The sequence below is a fragment of the Anabrus simplex genome, chromosome 2 (assembly GCF_040414725.1).
Source record: "Anabrus simplex isolate iqAnaSimp1 chromosome 2, ASM4041472v1, whole genome shotgun sequence".
NCBI lineage: Eukaryota > Metazoa > Arthropoda > Insecta > Orthoptera > Tettigoniidae > Anabrus > Anabrus simplex.
The window spans coordinates 270,582,254-270,601,241 of NC_090266.1; the positions used below are offsets into that span (position 1 = coordinate 270,582,254).

At 37.5% G+C, this 18,988-nt stretch overlaps 1 protein-coding gene across 1 annotated transcript in view; it reads left to right on the forward strand.

The window, feature by feature from the left end:
* Positions 1–18,988, forward strand: part of Sara (Smad anchor for receptor activation) — a 431,539-nt gene that overhangs the window by 319,939 nt on the left and 92,612 nt on the right. Inside the window, exon 15 of the mRNA XM_067140577.2 lies at positions 11,156–11,274. Coding sequence (XP_066996678.2) covers positions 11,156–11,274 — 119 coding nt within the window. The remainder of the gene's footprint in view (positions 1–11,155; positions 11,275–18,988) is intronic.

An 18,988-nucleotide genomic window follows, 5' to 3' on the forward strand; every position in this document is an offset into this window, starting at 1 on the left:
CAGACACATAGACCAGCTGTTCAAATGATAAGGAAAATCGCACGAGGAGTACAGCACTTGGCATAATTTCATGACATACCGGTAGTTCAAAGCAACAGGTGATCACACAGATGTTACGATTGGAACATGGATCGAAGAAACTAAGTTAATAAATACACATTGAAATTTATATCCAAAGACTTAAATTTTTTTTGCTAGTGGCTTTACGTCGCACCGATTCAGATAGGTCTTATGGTGATGATGGGATAGGAGAGGCCTAGGAGTTGGAAGGAATCAGCCATGGTCTCAATTAAGATACAGCCCCAGCATTTGCCTGGCGTGAAAATGGGAAACCGCGGAAAACCATCTTCAGGGCTGCTGACAGTTGGATTCAAACCCACTATTTCCCGGATGCAAGCTCACAGCCACGTGCCTCTAACCGCATGGTCAACTCGCCCGGTAGACTTAAAACACTTCCCACACAATGGGATAATATAACTTTAAGGAAACACGTGGTCAGCAGAAGGCTTGCCACAAAGAAAACTTAATGAAAATTGACAATGAAACAGAAACAATTTGTTATTGATAGTGACTTACAATTTCCTCCAACCGTAAATTACAGGGTGAAACACAGCAACACAGACTGCACATCACGGAACAAAACAACACATTCGGCTGCCTCATCTGGAAATGATAGGCAGCTCCCTCATGATGTCTTGAACTCGAGCCAGAATCATGAAAAAACAAATAACCAGGGATTAAGAATGCACACGTAACAATTACAACCCATAAAGGAAACATGTTATGAATTAAATTATTCTTTATACCATTTACAACAACAGCCACATGGTCATAACAACTAGTGACCACTAACTATAGAGAGGAAAATATTCAAAATTAAGATTTAAGAATAATTTTACAAAACTTAGCCGAGAACGATTATTGTCAACCTCCCCTTCTTCCATAACACATGCTCTGATATCAGTGTAGCACCTATTTGAGCGTGTACACAAATAATAATAATAATAATAATAATAATAATAATAATTTTAAAAATGAATTAGAAATATATCAATGCAGCAGCGGCTTCATATCTAAGTAGGAGATGCTACGGTGAGCTTATCGAGATATGCAAAATTAAACTATACGCGAGGTAAACATAACTTACAGTCCTAACAGACGACAACTACAGAAATTACATGTAACTAATCTCATTATTAGACCCGTATTGAACTATGCTATGATATACTAACAATTTGTTGGTTGTTTTGATCCACCTTTTCAATACAAATTACAGTTTGTGTTGCTAAGTTGTAATGTTACAACACTAATTTACCGGGACATGTTTCGCTTTTATTCACAAGCATCATCAGCCTATACAATTGCCTCAAGGTTTGTCATATTTGGATTGTTGTTACAAATTTCATTACATTGAATGTAAATCTAATTTCATTGATAACAATATTTAAAATATAAGAATAATATACACATTAAAAGTTATGACAATATGATTTGCAATGTTAAAATGGAGTAAATCTTAATTCTAAAACACATTGACGTCCAAAACACAGTTTTTACAATTTGAAAATTTGGCAAAAAATACTGAAATGTTACTGTATTCTAGAAACAAACTCACTTCAGAAACTATGGCTCCTATATATTAACATCCAATATTTATATTTATGACTCATATTTTAATGCCAAATTATAGTTGAATCAATTTTATTTTAACATTGCAAACAATTTTTAGCCAAATTTTCAAATTGTAAAAACTGTGTTTTGGACGTCAATGTGTTTTAGAATTAAGATTTACTCCATTTTAACATTGCAAATCATATTGTCATAATTTTTAATGTGTATATTATTCTTATATTTTAAATATTGTTATCACTGAAATTAGATTTACATTCAATGTAATGAAATTTGTAACAACAATCCAAATATGACAAACCTTGAGGCAATTGTATAGGCTGATGATGCTTGTGAATAAAAGCGAAACATATCCCGGTAAATTAGTGTTGTAACATTACAACTTAGCAACACAAACTGTAATTTGTATTGAAAAGGTGGATCAAAACAACCAACAAATTGTTAGTATATCATAACTACGGAAATGACGTGGAAGGTGGCAGGAGCCCTATTGAGATCCGTGGGAATGTATGACGTTAAGGGGAAGAAAAGGTTCCCGATATGCACCCTCACACTATTAATTATTAACAAAATTAAAAGACGATTTCAAATTAAACAAAACAAATAAAAGGGAGAGTAGCTGGCACTTAACACACCAAAACAAAGGACATTTAAATAGATTTACAAGACAAAACCCGTTATCTTATCAAGCTCTTTGGTCAAGAAATGAATTTTGACTTAGAAGTTCACAGAGTGGATGGAGGCATCCTCGAACGAATCAAAAATTTAATTAATGTGAGGTACAATACGCTATTCAAGAAAGAGTGTTGCATTCACCTTCAATTACAAAATACTGAGCCTGAAGAGAAGGTTTGCCTCTGAAAACAACACGTTGCGGACCAGCTTATCAGCCAAGTCATACTGAAGCTCAATTTTGGTAAATGTGGAAATCTGAAGGAAACTCCGGCATACAAAATTTTACATTATCACGGAAGGTACGCCAAATGAGAAAAGGCCAAAACACAAGAATGAATTTAAGTTAAGTAAGAAGCAATAACATAGTGCTTACTGTAAGAGGCAGTAGTTCCCCATGGGGAACAGACCCCAAGTGTGTGCGCTTGCTAGGTCAGTCAGATGGAAAAGACGTGGACAAAATACTTAACTCTCACGAGGAGCCCGAAACAGGAAATCGTGTGATTACAAATAGCCAATGAAAACACAGAATTTCCCTAGATTTACACATTCACCAGTGGGAAAGGTCGTTATTCCGATCAATCCAAACTCATCAGATTTCCACAGGGGAAGTTTGAGAGAGTTCAGTTGCAAAACATGTAGCAATTTTGTATTAAATTTAGACGTCCCAGTACAGGCTGACACAAAAGTTCAGTACTGCACACGTTTCATCATATTGCAAAATACACAATATTACAAATCCTTGCAAATCAACAGTTGGAAACATCTTCATATTTGAAACTTATTTATGATTACCAGTTCATAATGTCCCTTTTTCCCCACATTTCCAAATTCGATAGATAAAGAAAATATAAAGTTTTATCTTGAGGCTTCCCTAAATTGCATTTTTTTAAAATATTACAATATTGTTCAAAACACATTCTAATTAACATTTTCTCATTCGCATAAATTCCCTAAACATAATTTTCTTTGCATAAACTCTTCAGTCTTTAAATGTTTCTTTTGTTTGTCGAAAATGATGACAAGACCAAAATTAAATAACATACATGACAAGGATTTCTGTGGCTTCACTGATTTCTGCACATGGCTATTCAACAATGGTCACATCTTCATAGATTAAAACTTCTTCATTAACGTCCTACCACAGGCAACAGTCATGATCTGAAGATAATCCCCAGTGAAATAATGGAAGGTGGTCATAGATTATTAATTGTGGAATTACAAGTGAAAATCCCTAAAATTGTATTGAAGAAGAAGCCAAAGATCAGGATTTGGAAATTGGAGGAGGAGGATAAAAGAATGTCATTCCAAGTTTGTATAATAAGGAAGTTGCCTAACACAGAAATATGAAGTGGAGAAAAAGAGTGGGACAATTTAAGACAGACAGTTGTTAAAGCAGCAGTTGAGGTATGCGAGAAAACAAAAGCAAAGATTAAGGGAAAGGAGACATGGTGGTGGAGAGACAAAATAAAAAAAAGAAAGGAACAAGGTGAAGAAAGAAATGGATATGGAAAAGCAAAAAATGTATTCAGAGGGATGAGAATAAGATAGAAAGGTTACATATGGGAAAAAAGCAAACTTAACAACTTTTCACTTAGTGAGATAACAATGATATTTCAGGGTACAAAATAGAAAAATCCAAGATTTCAGAACTTTAACACTCTTGGGCTTCAAGGCCCTAGTTTTACAATTTTTGAGCTCCCAGCTCAAATTTACAAACGAGTACAAATGTGTTCCAAGGGCAGAAATCCCCTAATTCATGGAGCACGAAATCCCCTAATTCATGGAGCACTTGCTCCCAAAATACAACATCTAGCCTTTAAGAGGCATACATTAATCTTAGAAAAACTTTGAAAAAGAGCTAACAGGCTCTCAGTTTTCCAAGCCTACTCAAGGCAACATCAACTTAGAAATTCCGGATTATACAGGGGTATTTAATATCCAACCTACTGGACCTTCCTGGAACAAGAATAATGGCTAAATAAATGGCCCGAGTACAACCTGAATGGAGTCTAAGATTGAGTTCCAAAAAAATTTTTTTAACCTATAGGGCACTTGGCCGATGAAACAGGGGCTAATCCCAAACTACTGAGGTAGCACGGATGGAGATAACTTTAATACATTGCAGAAACAAATGTGGCACCTCAAACCAAGATGAAGGGGAGTTCGAGAGGGTATATCACTCCCTATCCCCGATTTACCATTAAAGTTTTATGAAATTTTTACATTAGCCAAAAGGAGATTTACATTTTAGAGAGGTTGATTACATAGTTAAAGTTTCGGACCTTTCCCTCGGGTTAAACTGCGGAGCTAGCAAGAAATAAAGATGTTAAGTGGCCATTACCTTGTTGGAGTACTGCTGCCTGATGAAAGAGGCGCTACCCGCCTCCTGCTTGACACACACACTAGGTCAGATGATGATCACTTGGCCAAGAGACGTGAAAATCCGCAGTATATAAACCCTCGGGGAAAGTTTTAGACCTTTCAAGATAAAACTAGCCACACTCTCTCATTTTATTGGCGGATTTAAAAGTTAAACTCCAAATCGAAGAAGAAGAAGAAGAAGAAGAAGAAGAAGAAGAAGAAGAAGAAGAAGAAGAAGGCAGTGATAGGTTGAAAATTAAGTACAGAAATTTGGGATTGCCTACATTCAAAACTGGTGGAAAGAAAAGATAAATATTGCCAACCCAAAAATAAATGTGCATCAATTAGTAAAAAAAACTTATGGATACAAAACTTCTTTAAATCAAAAGTTCTTCCACTTTGCACCAGGGTGCATGATCATAGTTTTTTAGCAGTGACATTTATGGAAGAATGTCCAAATTTCTTGATGAAGGGCAAACAAAACAAGTAGAAATACAGTCAGTTCAGGAAACTTCACAATAACAAAATTCCATCAGATATTAGTGGTGACATCTAGTGAGTAAAGTTTTAAGTAGGTCTAGTTTCAAGTTCACGGTTTCTCCAGTAGAGGAGTTCTTTTTAGGCACAAGATTTAAATGCGTGGTGTTGGGGTGTACCTCCCGGTGCAATTATTATTATTATTATTATTATTATTATTATTATTATTATTATTATTATTATTATTATTATTATTATTATTATTATTATTATTATGTTATATAAATGTTATGTTAAAGAGGTTTGTACCATATTTCATTAATATTGACATAAACCAAACAATTGTTATTAGACTTGTATATTTGGCTCATTTGGATATGTAAATTAATTATTTTTACTACAGGTTTATTTTGCATACAAAATTAATGAAATTTTCAATATAGCTTCATAATAAGTTGTACTATTCAATAAATATCTTCGCGATGTATAACAAATTTTTTGTTGTACCTAAATTTTATTGCTAATCTTTTGTTTTATTTTTAATTAATATTTTTGGGTTTTGGCTGCCTAATATTTAGTAATGGTCATAAACGAACTGAGTAGGGCTTTATTTGTATAGGCAATCATATTAGTAAAATAATAATGAAAATTTCAAGTTTCTACCTACAATAACAGCTGAACTGTGAGTGATAAACAAAAGCTTGGAAAAAACGGAAACTAGCCTTGTCTCTCAGTGGTAGGAAAACTGTAATAGCACACGGCGCTCAAAGGATTAAATGTGTATAAAAATGCCTCATTTATAGTTTCACAAATTTTCACTATTACCGCTTAGTACCATCACATCATTTTTTTCTAGCCGTGAAAATGTTCTATGTCATCCTTGTAAAAGGAATGTGATTTCCAGTATGGATTAGAGCCCTTACCACAGGAGGTAGGTTGGGGAAAGTTGCACAAAAACAGGTAATGGCCTTGCATTCCTGAACTTTACAGTTTAGAGAAAACATGTATGGGAATGCCTACTGAAAAGGAATGTACTGAAATCATTAATTAACAAGATAAAAATGTTGTAGCGTGAGAGTAAAAGCAGTGTTCATGTGGGGAGTGGTGACTCTGAAACATTTTATACAAAAAAATGGTCTCAAGCAAGGAAGTGCACTGTCACCATTATTGTTTATTATGTTGATGGATGAAATCATAAAACGTGTAAAACAGAGTATCAGTAGTGATGAAGTGAATGCTTTGGTATTTGCAGATGATGTGGTGATTTGGGGAAAGAGAGAAATGGAAGTACAAAGGAGACTGGATGATTGGAATGAAAATCTGAAGGAGTTTGGAATGGTAATTAAGTAAAAAGAAAACTGTAGTCATGCACTGTGGAAAGGAGAAAAAGAGAAGGCAAGTGAACATATCTGGAGAACGGTTAGAGAATGTAGAACAGTTTACATATCTGGGTAGCATTATCAATGGAAGTAACGTTTACATATCTGGGTAGCATTATCAATGGAAGTAATGAAATCAACCCTGAAATTAATAACAGACTAACAGACTAAGAACCGAAGCATGGGGTATGGAGGAAATGCCATCCTGAGTCGAACACCAGGCTCTCTCCAAGGCTTACAATCTTGGAAGTAACTTGGTCGATGTAAAACTACACCGACCCCAAACTACAAGTTTTCAACTGCAAAGCATGGAGGAAAATTCAACAGGAAATTGTACCCCAGGTGGTAACCAATCCACCGTCGCCTTGAGTGATGCAAGCAGGCCTTCGGATTCTGGGGAGCCTGCACCTACATGCAAGGAGGTATCGGAGACTCCTAGGAACAAAATCAGCCACAAACACCGAAATGTTTTTGCTACCTTCAATGCCAACTCCCTCTTGAAAGTTGGTAAACTCAAACATCTTACGGATGTCCTCTCCCATCATGAAATCCTAATTACAGCAATTCAAGAGTCAAGGTTTACTGATGAACATGCGTTTGAATCACAAGGTTATAGAATCTTCAAAGGGAAAACTGGCAAACGTGTGATGAAAACTGTTCCACACCTTGGCACAGGATTTATTGTCAGCAGGAAAATTATTGATTCAGTCACTGATTTCAGCTCTCCTAACAGCAGGGTCTCGATGCTTAGCTTTCGGAGTATGAACAACGTACACACGCTTGTGAACGTACATGCGCCAATCAACCAGGCAAATAAGAAAGACCCAGAAGGAACAGACAAATTCTGGGAGGACCTGGAAGATGTTATATCAAAAATTCCTGACAAACACACAATCATTTTGCTTGGAGACTTCAATGCCCAGATTGGCAAAGAAAGGAAATTCCAAAACTATCCAGCCCACAGACGAATCAACCGAAATGGGGAAAGGCTTATAGAGCTTTGTAAGGCATTCAATCTTGTTCTTAAGTCAACAGCCTTCAAACATCTACCAAGAAAACAAAAGACATGGATATCACCAAAACCTCACTTGGGAGAATTTCAAATAGATTATGTTGCCATTGCACGAAAAGCAACACAAGAGATCCAAAATGTTAAAGTCCTAAGAAGTGCTAACCTTGACTCAGACCGCTATCTATCCAAGATCAAAATTAAGCTTCATCCAAGAAATACCAAAAGAGTTAAGATAAAGAAAACTAGCAAATTTGATACAGAAAAGCTGAAAACCAGGGAAGAATTCATTCAGAAACTTCAGTTTTTGGACACAGAAAATTGGGAACAACTGAAAAATGCCATTGTTGAAACGGCTGAGGAGACAGTATTGCTAAAGAAACCAAAGAAGCATCCGTGGTGGACTCAAGAATATGATGAAGCCATAACACAAAGACAAATTGCATGGCAAAGATGGAATTCCCTGAAGAATCCAGAAAGATATGAAGACTTTCTGGGGGCTAGGAAACATGCAGCGAAAGTGAACTGCCAAGTAAAGCGTGCATTTGACAAAAACCAACTGACACAGATCGAGCAGGACTTCAATAAGAATAATACTAGGGATTTCTATAGAACCTTCAAACGCAACCTCACCAAGTACACCCCACCAAGTCTACATTTCCGAGATCACAATGGAAAAGTTGCCTACAACGACAAGGATAACTGCCAAATCTTGGCTAAATATTTTGAATCTCTTCTTAACTGCGAAGAACCAGAATCAGAATTCACCTTTGAAGAATCCAGACATCCCAACCCAGACTCTTCTCCCTCCACAAAAGAGGAAATCAAACAGATAATTACATCATTGAAGAACAACAAAGCACCTGGAGAAGATGCGATAATTGCTGAACTCTGGAAGTCTGCAGGTGGAAAGGCGATTGATAAACTAACTGAGATCATTTGCAAGATCTGGAAAACAGAGAAGATCCCAAATGATTGGACAGCAGCCCTGATTCATCCCCTACATAAGAAAGGTGACAAAACAGATGTAAACAACTATCGCGGCATCTCCCTTCTCTCGGTAACATACAAAATTCTCTCCAAAGCCCTTCAAACTCAGGCAGAAGAGCAACTTGATTCACAGTTGGGTGAATACCAAGGAGGCTTTAGAAAAGGACGATCTTGTGCAGAGCAGATCATGAACCTTAAGTCTGCCCTGTCGTACCTAAAATCGAGGAATAAGAATTTTGTAGTTACTTTTGTTGACTTCCAAAAAGCCTACAACTCCATAGATCGACACACACTCCTCCGCATTCTGAAGGAAATGGGCTTAGACAACAAAACGAGAGCTATCATTCAACAGACCTTAACCAGCACTACGTCCAGGGTGAAATTCAGGGGAGAAATTTCGAACGTCTTCGAAATCAAGACTGGTGTTGGGCAAGGGGATGGAATATCACCACTTCTCTTCAACTGCGTTCTGGAGAAAATAATTCGGGAATGGCGCAAGGAGATGTGCAAGGAAGAGGTTGAGAATGGCCTTAGAATAGGTTATAAGAAAGATGATCTTATCATAGACTGCCTAGCTTTTGCAGATGACCTAGTGATCTTTTCTGATTCCCTAGATACTGCTGAAAAACAAATTAACCAACTGAGAATCCAAGCAGCAAAAGCTGGCCTCCAAATCTCTTTCCAAAAAACAGAGTTTATAACCAACATCAAGCCAGCTCCCAGAGAGCTCATTATGGAACAGGGAAAAATCAAGCAGGTGGAAAAGTTTAAGTACTTAGGCGAGTGGATAGTACCTAACATCTCTGAGAAAGAAGCAATCATGTGCAGAATCAACAAGATGGAGGTGGCATATCAGCTGACTAGGAATGTCTACAACAAAAGATCAGTGTCCATCAACGCCAAGCTTAGGCATTTTGTTCGGTTGTACGCCCGGAAGCACTGTACGCAGCAGAATGCCTTGCAATGAACAGAAAAGGTCTGATGGAGAAGCTGGAAGCTAAAGAAAGAAAAATCCTGAGAAAGATTCTTGGCCCAGTCAAAGAAAATGGTGAGTACAGGAGACGACACAACAGCGATCTGTACCAGCATATGGAGAAGATAACGGACATGATTCGGAAAAGGAGGATTAATTTTTATGGCCATATAGCACGCATGAGCACACAGAGACAGACCAGTAGGATCTTTTCCTACTTTCTTAACAAGAAAACCAAGGGACCCTGGTTTATCGAAGTTAAAAAAGACCTTCAAGAAATAGGAATCACACTCAAAGACATCCAAAAACATGCTCCTCTCCAGAAGAAGCTCCAGGGATACAAGAGGTTCCAAGAAAGGCCAAAGTTGAAAACAGGCAAGAAGTGGACTGATGAAAGAAAGGAGGCTCACAGAACGAGAATGCGTGAGTACTGGGGAAGAATTAAAGCTCAAGGATGCAAACGGTTGAAATAACGTGGTCCACAGCAGGCCGAAACAAAGAAAGAAGACTAAGTAAAGGTACCACATTTTATCATCTAGTCAGAGAGCTTTTTATGGGATGACAAAGTACCCAAGAAAACAAAATTAACATTATATAAACAGTATTTCATACCAATAGTAACATACGGATTAGAAACGCTGGTAACTAATAAGAAACAAGATAGTAAGATCCAAGCAGTAGGAATGAAATTTTTAAGAACATAGGTTAAAAAGACAGGAAGAGAAAGAATTTAAAATTTTAAAATCAGAGAAGAGATAAATATAGAACTGTTAGTACAGAAGATACAGAAAGCAAGACTGAGATGGTTCAGACATGTAAAAGGACTACGTAGCAAGAAGGGAATTGGAAAGGGAAGTTGAGGGAAAGAGACCAGTGGAAGACCGAGAAGAAGGTGGATGAATCAGATATCAGATTTGGAAGGACATTAAAGAAGCTGGGTTGGATGTGGTGGAAGTAATGGAGCAGGAAAGGTGGAAGGACAGAAAGGAGTGGAGGAGGCTTGTTAACCACACCCGGGCGACTGGAATGGATCATTGATGATGATGATGATGATGATTATGATGGAAAATACTTGAAGAAAGAACACACACGATAACAGAATTATACCTAGTTTTAAAAACTTAATTAAAAGTAGAATGACATGTGTCGTTACATTTCTAAATATTTGCAAGTGTGATTTGGTAGAATCTGATTATTTTCTTTATTTTCTTTCAAGAACGAAGCATGTCATCCTAACTTTAATTTTTTTCCAGCTATAATTCTCTTATCCTATGTTTTATTTTTGGGTAGTTTCTAAATTTTATTTATTCATATATTAGTTTTGACAAACTGAAGAACCTAACAGTTATAAATTGACTGATTTTGAAACTGAAAAGAAATCGCTTAAAATGTGTCAAAAAAAAAAAGAAGGAAGGGCATGGCAGAATGGAGAATATTGAATGTCTTCATAACTCCTGAAATTGAAAGTTCTCTCAGTCATCACCCACTATCCTTCCCTGTTCAGACTCAGATAACATGCAGTTTACCTTGAGCTGACAACTGAAATTCAAAATAAATGACATGACAGTGAAAACAGGTTTTGGGCATTCTGAATCTGTCTGGTATATAAATTGTCAATCCGTGATGTTTAAACATTAATATAAAGGTTTTTTTTTTTTTCAGTGACTGGTGCAAGTTTTGTAGTCTTCAATGGTGCATTGAAAATTTCATCTAATTTGACTGCCAAGTCCAGCATTGTAGAAGATGGGTTAATGGTCCAAATCACTCCTGATACAATACAGGTGAGACCTCCAAACTAACCTACATAATTGTACATTTATCTGCATTTATTTTTATTCTCAGAATAAATTGTTTGCATATTCCCTTTATCTTGATTGTTTCGTTCATCATTCCACAGATCATTTCTTTCATCATTCCATTATCTATCCTTTGCAATTTGCTTCACCTCTATAGAAGTGCTGAGTGGCAGGACAGTGACATAAGAGCTTAGGACATTGCATTATTTTAATTTACTTATTTTGTGTATTTGTTTTACATCGCACCAACACAGGTCTTATGGTGACGATGGGATAGGAAAGGGCTAGTATCCAGAAGGAAGCAACCATGGCCTTAATTAAGTACAGCCATAGCATTTGCCTGGTGTGAAAATGGGAAAAGACATTGTCAGGTTTGGCTGTACTGGGGTTCGAACCCACTATCTCCCTAATGCAAGCTATTCGACCCTAACCGCGTAGCCAAATTATTATTATTATAATTATTATTGAAAGAAATTAAAAATTATCATTCGTGATGTAAGAGCAGAGTTCATAATGCAGTCACAACAGAGATATAAAATAAAACATTACGTAGTCGTACTCTTTATTTTTGTTCTAGTGGAATAGGCAAATGAGAGAACTGTAATTCATTCATTTTAAGACCAAAAGCTTCCTTAGACTCCAGCAGGCCTGTCAAGGACATTGGGCACTACAAGTTAGATGTGGTAAGTATAGGAATCAATGGATACGCCTGCTGGTGACGTTCTTTTCCAGATCGCGCTGTATGCATAGACGTGTCTACAGTACAAACAAAACACTGTAACATTGGGATACTTTTAAATGAAAATCCGTACTCTATTCATTTTGTACATACAATTAAAAAGAATGTATTTGCTCACATGTAAATGGACATCACATAAAGAGATTACTGGGAAACACATTATGAATGCATATATAAGAACGTCAGAAAGTGATGAATAAAATGTTACATTAACAATCAAAATAATACTTAAAAGGTAGTAAAGATGTAATTTAGAAAAACAAGAAACAATTGTGCAAAATGGTAAGCAAAATCTTAAAATCAGCTGAGATAATTTCCATTTTTAATGCATCATAAAGTATTGCAAGTTTATGTAGGCCTAATAGCAATAACAATATTGATAATTGTAATGGCTATGCCAAAGAATTCTAGGAAATTCACTTTGCTACTCTAACAGTTCTCCTAAGAATTTAATCCTTCTTAGCATGGAGCATATGTATGTCAATTTCTCAGCCTGAGGCTTGTTGAAACCTCAACAGATCCACATTTAGCTGTCATAAGTAACCTTAGTTTCACTGAAGACACATACTATGGAAATGAGGAGTGAGGTAGAGGAAGATGGGTACTGACATTCTGCAAGTCAGAGCGTGGAATGTTAGAAGTTTGAATCGTTGTGGTAGGTTAGAGAATCTGAAAAGGGAGATGGATAGACTAAAGTTAGATGTAGTGGGTATAAGCGAAGTACGTTGGCAGGAAGAACAGGGTTTTTGGTCAGGCGACTACCGAATTATCAACACAAAATCAAACAGGGGAAATGCAGGAATTGGTTTAATAATGAATAAGAAAATAGGGCAGTGGGTAAGCTACTACGACCAGCATAGTGAAAGAATTATTGTCGTCAAGATAGACACCAAACCAATGCCCACCACAATAGTGCAGGTCTATATGCCTACTAGTTCAGCGGATGATGAGGAAATCGAAAGAATATATGAAGAGATAGAAGATTTAATACAATATGTAAAAGGTGACGAGGATCTAATTGTGATGAGACTGGAATGCAGTGGTAGACCAAGGAAGAGAAGGTAATACAGGAGGAGAATTTGGATTGGGTCAAAGGAACGAAAGAGGAAGTCGGCTGGTTGAATTCTGCACTGATCATAATTTAGTCCTTGCCAATACTTGGTTCAAACACCACAAACGACGGCTGTATACGTGGATGAGACCTGGAGACGCTGGAAGGTGTCAAATAGACTTCATTATGATTAGGCAGACATTCAGAAAAAAAAGTGTTAGATTGCAAAACTTTCCCAGGAGCAGACGTGGACTCTGACCGCAACTTGTTGGGCATGAAATGCCATCTGAAGCTGAAGAAATTGAAGAAAGGAAAGAATGCAAAAAGATGGGATGTAGACAAGTTGAAAGAAAAGAGTGTGAGGGAACATGTTGCACAAGGGCTAAATGAAAAGGCTGAAGGAAACACAATAGAGGAAGAGTGGATAGTCATGAAAAATGAAATCAGTAGGGCTGCTGAAGAAATGTTAGGAAGGAAGAAAAGATCGGCAAAGAATCGGTGGATAACTCAGGAGATACTAGACCTGATTGATGAACGAAGAAAATACAAGAATGCTAGAAATTAAGAGGGCAGAAAAGAATACAGGCAATTAAGGAATCAGGTGGATAGAAAGTGCAAGGTAGTTAAGGAAGAATTGCTGAAGGAGAAGTGCAAGTACGTTGAAGGTTGTATGGTCCTGGGAAAGGTAGATGCTGCATACAGGAAAATCAAGGAAACCTTTGGAGAAAGGAAATCTAGGTGTATGAATATTAAGAACTCAGATGGAAAGCCACTTCTAGGGCATGAAGACAAAGCAGAAAGATGGCAGGAGCATATCCAACAGTTGTATCGAGGTAAAGGTGTAGATAATTCGGTTCTGGAACATGAAGAGGCTGTTGATGTTGATGAAATGGGAGATCCAATTTTGAGGTCAGAGTTTGACAGAGCTGTGAGTGACCTAAATAGGAACAGGGCACCTGGAATTGATGACATTCCCTCTGAATTACTGACTGCCTTAGGAGAAACCAGCATGGCAAGGTAATTCCATTTAGTGTGTAAGATGTATGAGACAGGAGAAGTCCCATCCAATTTTCGGGAGAATATTGTTGTACCTATTCCTAAGAAAGCGGGTGCTGACAAGTGTGATAACTACCACACCATTAGTTTAGTATCTCATGCCTGCAAAAGTTTAACACGTATTATTTACAGAAGAATGGAAAAACAGGTTGAAGCTGAGTTGGGAGAAGATCAATTTGGCTTCAGAAGAAATGTAGGAACACGTGAAGCAATCCTGACTTTACGTCTGATTTTCGAGGATCGAATCAAGAAGGACAGGCCCACATACATGGCATTCTTAGCTCTAGAAAAAGCATTCGATAATGTTGATTGGACCAAGCTATTTAAGATTCTGAAGATGATTGGGATCAGATACCGAGAACGAAGAATTATCTACAATCTGTATAAAAATCAGTCTGCGTTGATAAGAATCAAGGGCTTTGAAAAAGAAGCAGCAATCCAGAAAGGAGTGAGGCAAGGCTGCACTTTGTCCCCCTTCCTTTTCAGTGTTTAGGTAGAAATTGCAGTAAAGGATATCAAAGAGGAATTTGGAAAGGCAATCACAATCCAAGGAGAGGAAATCAAAACCTTGAGATTTGCCGATGATATTGTTATTTTATCTGAGACTGCAGAAGATCTTGAGAAGCTGCTGAATGGTATGGACGAAGTCTTGGGTAAGGAGTACAAGATGAAAATAAATAAGTCCAAAACAAAAGTAATGGAGTGCAGTCGAACGAAGACAGGTGATGCAGGAAATGTTAGATTAGGAAATGAAGTCTTAAAGGAAGTAGATAAATATTTTTACTTGGGTAGTAAAATAACTAACGATAGCAGAAGTAAGGAGGACATAAAATGCAGAGTAGCACAAGCCGGGAAGAGCTTTCTTAAGAAAGGAAATTTGCTTACTTCAAACATTGATATAGGAATTAGAAAGATGTTTTTGAAGACTTTCGTGTGGAGCGTGGCATTGTATGGAAGCGAAACATGGACGATAACTAGCTCAGAAAGAAAGAGAATAGAAGCTTTTGAAATGTGGTGTAACAGAAGAATGTTGAAGGTGAAATGGATAGATTGAATCACGAATGAAGAGATACTGAATCGAATTGGGGAGAGGAGATCGATTTGGCTAAATTTGACGAGAAGAAGAGATAGAATGATAGGACACATCTTAAGACATCCAGGACTTCTTCAGTTGGTTTTCGAAGGAAGTGTAGGTGGTAAGAATGGTAGGGGTAGACCAAGGTATGAATATGACAAGCAGATTAGAGCAGATGTAGGATGCAATAGTTATGTAGAAATGAAAAGTTTAGCACAGGATAGGGTGCCATGGAAGCTGCATCAAACCAGTCTATGGACTGATGACTCAAACAACATGTTTTTAATTTGATGCTATTCTCTCTTTTAACTTTGCCTATGATTTTATTAATGATATTACTGCTAAACCCATCTAAACTAGCTATTTTGTATGAAACTTAGTTCTTTCCATGTTTGATAGTGGTTAGTTAAAGCCACGGTCGATCATGCTAAAATATGCTTCCCCCTTATGGCTTCCGTGATGTAGTGATTATTTTTGGTAGTAACTGGTAAAAATGTGTCCTTTCTACACACCTTAGAGGAGAACTTATTATGTTCTCCTTACACAGTTGCATCCAAAAAATTCAGCGAGTTGTCTCTCTCTTCTTCTGCCGTAAATTTTCTATTGTGATCTAACGAATTTAAAAATTGTAATATATTATTACTGTTATTTAGGCATTCATCTGTTATTACAAAAGTTTCATCAGTCACAGTTATGAACTTAGATTTCCCACCTAATCAATAGGCCTACTTGATTTATATCTGATGTATTTACATTACAGATACATTTAGCAGTACCAGTTTTGGTCTCTATTAGAGGCCATCTTCAGCTGCTGTAGAACCTAATTAGATGAAACAACACACACAATAATATTAAAACTACTACTTATTTTTAAGTCTATTAATACAGTTGGTAATAAACTTGCATCAGATTAGAGTTATAAAGTTTCAGGTCTAAAGTAATGTCTAAAAGTTAATTTGCATTGTTCTCGAATGCATTAGATCTATTCTATCGAATAATGCATATATTGGTCGTGATCTCCAGTATGGTAGCATTAAGTGTCACTGGTATGGTCTTGATGCCTGATACGGTCTTGATGCTCTATTTACAAACACTAGATAATTGTGATTGTTGGAACTATAAGTACAGGCTAATGAAGCTAATAAACTGCAAAACGTGTCATTTACAAAATGTGTCCTAAAATCTAAACCCTGAATTTGTGCTATATTATTATTATGATCTGGATGGTCCAAATACCAAGCTCAATAGCTGAAGTCGCTAAGTGCGGCCAGTATCCAGTATTCGGGAGATAGTAGGTTCGAACCCCACTGTTGGCAGCCCTGAAGATGGTTTTCCGTAGTTTCCCATTTTCACGCCAGGCAAATGCTGGGGCTGTACCTTAATTAAGGCCAAGGCCGCTTCCTTCCCAGTCCTAGCCCTTTTCTGTCCCATCATCACCGTAAGACTTACCTGTGTCGGTGTGACGTAAAGCTAATAGCAAAAAAAAAAATTTGATGGTCCAAATAAATATTGTCAAGGATACCTGAGGCTGGGGCTGCCACTGGTAGTCCACTTTGACTATGTATTTTGTTATTGAAAGTAAAATAAATATTTCTCACAATAAATTCTAAAATTTTCATAAATTTTTCTCTATTTCTAATTTCCCTAGCCAGCCTTGATTTGTTAAATTTGTTCTTCTGATGTCTGTTGTTTCATTAACTGGAATATTAACATACATATTAGTTATATCATAAGAGCATATGAAGTGATGCGGTAATAATTTGAAATTTTTCATTACATACATACATACATACATACATACATACATACATTATCATTATAGACTGTTATGCCCTTCAGCATTCAGTCTGCAAGCCTCTGTGAATTTACTAAACATCGCCACAATCCTCAATTTGCAACTAGTGTTGTGGCCTCATTTAGTTCTATACCTCTTATCTTTAAATCGTTAGAAACTGAGTCTAACCATCATCGCCTTGGTCTACCTCTACAAACTGAGTCTAACCATTGTCGCCTTGGTCTACCTCTACTTCTCTTACCCTCCATAGCAGAGTCCATTATTCTCCTAGGTAAACTATCCTCCTCCATTCGCCTCACATGACCCCACCACTGAAGCCAGTTTATGCATACAGCTTCATCCATAGAGTTCATTCCTAAATTAGCCTTTATCTCCTCATTCCGAGTACCCTCCTTCCATTGTTCCCACCTGTTTGTACCAGCAATAATTCTTGCTACTTTTATATCTGTTACTTCTAACTTATGAATAAGATATCCTGAGTCCACCCAGCTTTCGCTCCCGTAAAGCAAAGTTGGTCTGAAAACAGACCGATGTAAAGATAGTTTCGTCTGGGAACAGACTTCCTTCTTACAGAATACTGCTGATCACAACTGCGAGCTCACAGCATTAGCTTTACTACACCCTGATTCAATCTCACTTACTATATTACCATCCTGGGAGAACACACAACCTAAATACTTGAAATTATCGACTTGTTCTAGGTTTGTATCACCAATCTGACATTCAATTCTGTTGAATTTCTTACCTACTGACATCAATTTAGTCTTCGAGAGGCTAATTTTCATACCATACTCATTGCACCTATTTTCAAGTTCCAAGATATTAGACTGCAGGCTTTCGGCACAATCTGCCTTTAAGACCAAGTCGTCAGCATAGGCCAGACTGCTTACTACATTTCCACCTAACTGAATACCTCCCTGCCATTTTATACCTTTCAGCATACGATCCATGTAAACTACGAACAGCAAAGGTGAACTCCTGTAAGTACCCTGAACCAAGAACTCATTCTACCATCAATTCTCACTGAGCCCAATTGTCAACAATAAATGCCTTTGATTGATGTTAATAATCTACCATTAATTCCATAGTCCCCCAGTATAGCGAACATCTTTTCCCTCGGTACCCTGTCATATGCTTTCTCTAGATCTACGAAACATAAACACAACTGCCTATTCCTCTCGTAGCAATTTTCAATTACCTGGCGCATACTGAAAATCTGATCCTGACAGCCTCTCTGTGGTCTGAAACCACACTGGTTTTCATCCAGCTTCCTCTCAACGACTGATCGCATCCTCCCTTCCAAGATGCCAGTGAATACTTTGCCTGATATACTAATCAGTGAGATACCTCGATAGTTGTTTCAATCCTTCCTGTTCCCTTGCTTATAGATAGGTGCAATTACTGCTTTTGTCCAATCTGAAGGTACCTTACCAACACTCCATGTTAATCTTACTAGTCTGTGAAGCCATTTCATCCCTGCCTTCACACTATACTTCACCATTTCAGTATCTATTCCTGCTGCTTTGTGACAATGGAGTTTATTTACCATCCTTTCCACTTCCTCAAGCGTAATTTCACCAACATCATTTTCCTCCTCCTCATGAACTTGGCTATTCGCAACACCACCAGGCCACGAACCTGCTATGCAGGCGTAGCAGGGGGAGAGGTGATACTCCCACGTGGCGTGTCCCAGGTGGCGGATAGGGGGTCCTAACTGGCTTGCCGGCGGACTTGAGGGCAATAAAATACCTCTCGCGGACCAAACACACACCACCTGTGGGTGGGGGAGGCTGACGAATAATACACCCACGGTATCCCCTGCCTGTCGTGAGAGGCGACTAAAAGGGGCGACCAAGGGATGATTGAATTAGAACCATGAAACTACTTTTGATTCGTACCATCACGCGGGGAACACCATGGGTTGCCTGTACTTGCGAGTTGTACCACTATGTTCGGTACGAAATGGGTTTGTTTTTAGTAGTA